Genomic DNA, 7432 nt, shown 5'->3' on the forward strand with positions numbered 1-7432 from the left:
TAAAATGGAGGACACATTTTTTTATGAGCATGGCCTTATTTATATTACAGCATACTGGGTGACTGTCATTCATATTCCATTCACCCAGCTCAATGTAACGTATGTAGGTTTAGGCGACTACATGATACAACATTTTTCCCCTATACCCATCATGAGGTTGCCACAACCTATGAAGGAAAGTTTACAACGTAGGTGCACAGGTCGAGAGAAATGTGAGTAATCAAGGTAACAGATATTGACGCATTCAATCCCGCCTTGCACACTCTTGCCTGCATCTAGCTGATCTAGAGTGCAAACATTAGTCCAACTCTTGTAAACAAGAGTTTCTGTTGGACATATTCAGGTACGTTTATCCCAGTTTCATTCCGTTTGCTTCCGTTTAAAAAAATAATAATTTAGCGGAATGAACACACCCCTGATCACGCGCAAACAAAGTTCCCTTTCATAGCAGCCACATACAAACAGCATGATCACTTTGCTCGTTGTACAATTCCGTCTCGCATCTACCTGCCTTCCTCCTCTCACCATTTCCCTTCGCTTGTGGACTTCAGTGCGCAAACACATCAGCAGTCTGTAACCAGGAGAGAGAAAAAACTTTCCAAGCGGCCTACATTGTTGTCACCATATTAACGGAGTGGTCAGCATAGCTACTAGAACTAACACATTTGTAAACCCGCTACAGTCATGCAGTACAGTGTACAGTCAGCAGCAAGCAGTTTATCAGTTACACCGGTGGGCCCCGGTGGCAATAAATTAATAAAACCAAAAGCTTACCTTGACTTGGACGAGTTCCAGTGTTGGATAGCTAGAACAAGCTAGCTAACAGTTTCCCTCTCTGTTTGAGCCGGTTGTTTGTGTAGGCTAAACTAGCTAGCTGCATTCACTCGCTAAGTCAGTGAAAAGAAATACAACTCAATATAGCTATCTCTCTCTTGCTTCTCCTTCATTTTTTAATAAATTAATTTGTTCAAAACTATTCAACTATTGTCTTTCTCTCTCTTTGAGTCAACTACATTTTATGCAGTGCTGGCTAGCTGTAGTTATGATTTGATTTCATTCTCTGATCCTTTGATTGGGTGGACAACATGTCAGTTCATGATGCAAGAGCTCTGATAGGTTGGAGGACGTCTTCCGGAAGTTGTCATAATTACTGTGTAAGTCTATGGAAGGGGGTGAGAACCACAAGCCTCCAAGGTTTTGTACTGAAGTCAATGCACCCAGAGGAGGACGGAAGATAGCTGTCCTCAGGGTACACCACAGTGCTACCCTATAGAGTGCTGATGATGCTACTATAGACCTTCAAAATAGTGTGTTTTAAAAAATGATTTGGTGAAGGGAATATATTTAGTATAGTTTTATCTAAAAAGGATCGCTTAATGTTTCACTATTCTATTTTTATGAAATTCACTGAGTAGGATGGTCCTCCCCTTCCCTCTTTGAGGAGCCTCCAATGGAAGACGCCTACATTTCCTGTGAAGAAAGACAAACAAAATGATACAGAATGTCAGATTAACAAGTGCACTTCTTTCCTCTCCGGTCTGTCACTCCCATTGCGTTTTGTAATCCGTCGTCGTGGAGATTTAAGGTGTAGCGTCGCGGCCCAGAGATGTACCTGGACTCTGGAGGGCGACCGTCACTCAGTGAGCGGATTGTGTGTGCCAGGCCCTTGAGCCGTGACAAAGCCCTGACGAAACCCTGCAGCCTGCAGCAGGAGAGAGACACGACAAACACACCGTTTAAAGACTAGTTAGAAAAGAAACACTTACGGGATGGATTGCAGAACGCTGTGTATGACTGTAGAAGGCAGAAGAAGTGAACAGAAACAACTGGGTTTTGAAGGAGCTGGATAACATGTGAAAGGCTGTGTGTGGTGTGTGTGTGTGTGTGGTGTGTGCGTGTGACTCTGCCTCGCTCACATGGAGACACACAAGACAGGCTGTGTTGGAGTGCTGATATCAGCTTGTCTGACTCACTCCTACCATTGGGCTCAGCACACTCAGAGGACCTGTGTGTGTTCATGTGTGTATGGGTTTATAACTGTGTGTGTGTGTGATCACTGCTATGCTTTGTTAAGTCAACGCTGACTCTCAGCTGTGATTTCAGTTTGTGTCAGTGTGTGCCATGCTTCCCCCTCCCTGTCCCTGCATGTGTGGGACCTTTCTCTGGTTGTGTGTGTGTGCATTCATGTGCTTTCATTCTTTCTCTAACCTCTCCTGTCTCCTGTCGCCGAATCAGAGCTCAACGACAGGGATCAGCGGGTTCACGCCATGAAGGACATCCTGCGCCGTTTCCCCAGGGAAAACTATGACGTCTTCAAATACGTCATCAATCACTTGAACAAGTGAGTGGCTTGGGTGACAGAGCTGTGACGGCCGCGCTGACTCCAGTAACGGTCATCCACCCTGCGAACTTTGACCTTCCACCCTGCCCGCTACACCCCTGGCTCCATTGAGTCAGCTTTAAATTTAGTCGAGGCACAAACACGGCAGAGTTTAGATTTCTAGATGATGTCACTTTATGATTCCTTGAACAATTTACGTTGTGTTTTCTATCTCTCTCCCTGTCTGTCTGTCTCTTCCTTAACCCTCTTTTCCTCTCTCTCTCTCCCCCCCCCCCCTCAGGGTGAGCCAGAATAACCGTTTGAACCTGATGACCAGTGAGAATCTGTCCATCTGTTTTTGGCCCACTCTGATGCGGCCCGACTTCACAACAATGGACGCCCTGACGGCCACGCGGACCTACCAGACAATCATCGAGTCCTTCATCCACCAGTGTGCTTTCTTCTTCTACAATCAGCCCCTGTCTGACACCCCTAGCGGGCACGCCTCCCCCACCGCCACCCTCTCCTCCCACGGGGGAACCTCGGCCTACTCCTCCTTGGCCTACAGCTCTCCGTCCCTCACACCCTCCCCGGCCCCTTACGTTATGCCCGCCACGCCGCCCGTCATCCCCCACTACGGGCCGCCCCATATCCAGATGTCCCCGCCACACACACCCCAGTCCCCCATCCAGGCCCTGCTGCCCCCCCTGCACCCCCATCACCCCCCCACGGAACAACACATGCTGTGAGCCAGGGATGGAAGGAAATAAAGAGATTAGCGGGGGAGAGATGCAAAGAGTTTGAGATTCAGAGGGAGGTATGGGGGGGGGGGGGGGCGGTGAGAGAAGAACGTTAAGTGGGAGAGATTTTGAAGGGATGGTGAGAAATATGGAGGGATAGAGAAGAGAGTGAGTTTTAGGGACAGGGAAAGCAAAAGAGAAGATGAGCAGGTAAGTGAGATGCAGTACATATAGGGAAAAACTGTTGGGAGAGGGGGTTATCCAACCCCCATTGCGTTTAAAGATATATACACACACACACATGACTCAGGGGAGGGGGTGGGAAAGAGAAACTTTTGAGCCACAAGAGCCACGACTTGTCCTCCCATACCACTGTAGTCTCTTGACTCTTCTCTCTTCTCTACCACTTATTCTGCCCCCTTCTCCGCGGCCTTAGAGAGTACCTCCCCCTCCAACACACACTCTGCTGCCCTCCCACTGACACCCACAGCCTCGCCCGGGACACCCCTGTGTCGCCAGCCCGTGTCATTTGGGCTCAGTGAGGGAGTAACACCCAAGGAAACACCAAGTGTCATGTCCCTCCCCAAACATAAAAAAAACCCTTCAGAACTTCTGACCGTAGCTAGGCAGGGTATCTTTGGGGGAAGTGTGGGAAGAACATGAACTATATGGACCTTCTAGCTGGACTCTAAAACCACTCCCCAGTGCCCCACCTTCATCTCCTCACCACCACTCACCGCGATGGGGCTGTGGATTGCCAGCGACTGCCCTGTCCCCCCCAGGTTGATCCTGGGTCAATGTGGAAGGAGGACCTAACCAGTAGCTTCTCAGCGTTTATTTGACCATTGTTACCAGGAAATGGACTAGAGGCAGGCTTCGCCTCTCCCACATGGACCAGCTTCCACTTCAATAGATTCATTCCTAAACCCCCACCCCCTTCGCTTCAGTGTCCATTACAACCAGAGATAACGCCAAGAACAAAAGTCTCAACTGACTGGATCTGCAGGGAGGATGGAGCACGGAACTTTGGGTGCTCTCACACCCTCGGCATCTTGGGAGACCTCCTCCGTTCCTTTCTGTCTTCTCTGACCCCATGCCCCCGAGCCTCCAGGCAACGCTGGAAGACTGTTGTTTTTCTTTTGATTAAAGAGGATATCTTTACTCCCATTTCTTTCCGGATGTTTAATGTTGTTCCAACCTTCCTTTCTCTTTCCCCCCTATGCTTCCATTTAGATTTTCAAACTGTGGATCAGTTTTGGAGAGTGTTCCGTTGATGACTGACCGATCAGAATGCACTCTCACACAGCAAGTCCCTCCTGTCAGATGTCCATGCTTACTTCTCATTGGCCCTTCTGCTTTCTGTGAAGGGCGGGAATAACTGGCAGGGAGAATTAGGATAGATGAGGAAGGGGTGGGATTCAGGGATGCACTTTATGGACTCTGGACTCTGAAAAGCATCTAGGGCTCTTCGACACGGAAGGCAGAGAGGAACAGCCATAACGATTCCCTTAAGGATCCCAGGGGGCATTGGGAAGTGGTGGCAGGGAATTCCCTCTTCCTCCTGTTACCCATGAGGGGTTTGGAAGCCTGGAGAGACATGGGAGCATGACCTGTGTGTGTGTGTGTGTGTGTGTGTGTGTGTGTGTGCGTGTGTGCGTGCGTGCGTGCGTGCACATGCTTCTAATATGGTAGAGAGCGGGAGAATCATTAGTGTAGAGCTCTCTGAAGTTTATTGAGATTGAGAGACTGCAGAGCACTTTTGGGAGCCTCTTTAGTGAGAAGTGCGACAACACTTTCTCACCATGTCTAATGCGTTGTGAAGTCATGTAGCCACCTCTCTGAGAACACACCATTGCCATCTGGTGGACAACATAGTTACTGCAGCTATGACCTCACCCACCACTGCATGGGCGGAACACTACCCCCCCTCCTTGTGTGTAACAGATCTTTCTACATGCACAATCCCCCATATTTATCTGTTGAATGTCAAGTCAAATGGTCATATTGAGCCCAATAGGAATTCTTTGTATATAACATAGATGGAGAGTCTATACGATGAAAGCCATTTGAACTGCATTGAGATTAGTCTGTGGGTGATCATATCTGTTGTGTTGCTAGGCAGCCAGCACTTTGATACAGATATATACTCTCCAGAGTGCGGTGTTGAGGAAGTGTATGACAACATAGATGTTCGTGTCAGCTGTCCATGATGCAGACAGTCCAGTGACTAGTCTAGTGTCCAGCTGTGCAACTGCTAGTTGGCAGTACTTGGTGATGTGTAGTCATGTGTTTTTGTACTGAGGCTGGCTCAGGATAGCTGTTCACATCCATTCAGCTGAGTGTGACCGGGATGCACACGAAGGAAAGGAAATGAGGAAGCAAGTTTAGAGTATTGAAACGCAGCCAATGGTGTTGATAGTCCCTCAGTGCCATCCTATGTTTATTGGTATCCCACTTCCTGGTTGGCACCGCTTGGTATCCCTGCCCTCTTTTGACACGGCTCTGTTCCCTGGTCCAGAGAGACGCTCCGGGATGGAGCAGAACAGACAGTCTATTCATCTGTGTTGATGACTGCGGAATTCCATGGTTCTGTGTGTGGTTGTCATAGAAACCTGTTTGATCGTTAGTGTGTGTGTGTGTGTGTGTCCGCACACATTAGAAAGAGTGAAACCAAGGTCATGTAATTTGTTTCATTTTGACCCTCGGCTTTACACACTCATGCCTGTCTCCACGTCTCTCCAGTTCCCATCGTCTTGACTGACAGGCCTCCCTGCCAATCACTGAAGTTATACCCTGACGCCGACCCAATGATCTCCCGTCAGTATACACAGTATACACTACCTATATGACATGTTGGCGTGTCTGTGTCATTTGAGCTGTCAGTAGTAGCCAGACGTCAGTGTAACTCGACCCTAAACAAAGACCACGTGGCTTACAGTGGAGACTGCATTTCTCCTCACGGTCATTACCCCCACTTAATGTAACCTGGACCTGACCACAGTTATCCCCTTAGCTAGCTATAGGTTTACTTTTCACAGATGGAGAGTGAGAGAGAGACCGAGAGCGAGAGAGATGTGAATGGGATCATTATTTGGGAGATGGAGGAGGGGTGGGAAGGGGGAGGTGGGGGGCAAACTTTGGTACTTTTGAATGCCGGCCAGTGGCATTCCCTGTGTATATCAATGTGTTAATACTGAACAGACTGTGAGGCAGCCAAAGACTGTGCAAAAAAAAAAAAGGGTGGGGGAGAGAGGAGGCAAAGCGACAAATGGAGGCTAAAAAAAACAATGGTAATTAAAGATGTGACGTTTGTTCTGCGATCTTGTGGCTGCGTCGCTTTCCTTTTTCTTCTATGCTTTGCAACAACGGTGACAGGTGGTCTGTTAAGTTCAAATGAGAAACAAGCAAACTATATTCAAATGGTTGTTTATCTGTATGTTAGGGGGTCTAACACTTTGCCCTTTAGTCAATGGTGATAGAATTGTTTTTCTTTTTTTCTTTTAATAATAATAAAAATAATAAAAAATAAACGTTTTTTTTTAAACAATTTTGTGAATGGTGAAGAGACCAGCCCAGTATAGTGCATGATTTTTTTGCCCAGGCAAGGGAGGGGGCTCGACCACTCTCAGTATTTAAAGACAAGAAGATTAAAAAAATGAAATGGTGGAAAAAAATGTAACCTGTATAAAAGATTGGAGAAAAAAAAAGTACAAAAATAAACAGAAAAAATGCTGTCATTATTTGCTAAGAGTATGGTAATTTGTCTCAATAGGAATGGTGTATACAGCAAGGCCTTACATGACCTGTATTATAGTTAATAAATCAATCTTGTAAAACCTGCCTCCTGTCTGTCTGTGCAAACCCACCGACTCATCAAACCATCCACGGCTTTCTGGAAATGAATGGACGAATGAATGAAAGGAATTAACACAACTTATTTCCACAGAAAGGCTGGCTACTCCTGGAATGAAATTCAGAAAACTGCCCAATGTCGAGTTCGCTGGAGAAGCCGGCATCATTGATGGCCTTATGGACCTCATGGGGCATTGGGCCTGAGTAAGTACTTTTCTACAGTTGACAGGTGTTTAATCATTATCATCTTCTAGTGTAGTCAAGTGACCTTTCCCAATGAAAACTGCCTAGAACACTAGAGTAGCTTTTACTATGTACTTTACTATTTCTATTTTTTGACAACTTTTACTTTTACTTCACTACCTTCCTAAAGAAAATAATGTACTTTTTACGCCATGCATTTTCCCTGACACCCAAAAGTACTCGTTACATTTTGAATACTTAGCAGGACAGGAACGAGGTCCAATTCACACACTTATCAACAGATCACCCTGGTCATCTCTACTGCCTCTGATCTGTC

The 7432-nt window shown here is 46.8% G+C and overlaps 1 protein-coding gene across 2 annotated transcripts in view; it reads left to right on the plus strand.

The window, feature by feature from the left end:
- arhgap35a (Rho GTPase activating protein 35a) overlaps positions 1 to 6896 on the plus strand; it is a 95597-nt gene extending 88701 nt beyond the window's left edge. For both annotated transcript variants that reach the window (XM_036965836.2, XM_036965835.2), the window contains exons 6-7: positions 2236 to 2341; positions 2622 to 6896. In XM_036965836.2, coding sequence (XP_036821731.1) covers positions 2236 to 2341; positions 2622 to 3069 — 554 coding nt within the window. In that variant the 3' untranslated portion in view covers positions 3070 to 6896. The remainder of the gene's footprint in view (positions 1 to 2235; positions 2342 to 2621) is intronic.
- The last annotated feature ends 536 nt before the right edge of the window (positions 6897 to 7432 follow it).

The sequence above is a fragment of the Oncorhynchus mykiss genome, chromosome 27 (assembly GCF_057628025.1).
Source record: "Oncorhynchus mykiss isolate SJ-2025 chromosome 27, ASM5762802v1, whole genome shotgun sequence".
Lineage (NCBI taxonomy): Eukaryota > Metazoa > Chordata > Actinopteri > Salmoniformes > Salmonidae > Oncorhynchus > Oncorhynchus mykiss.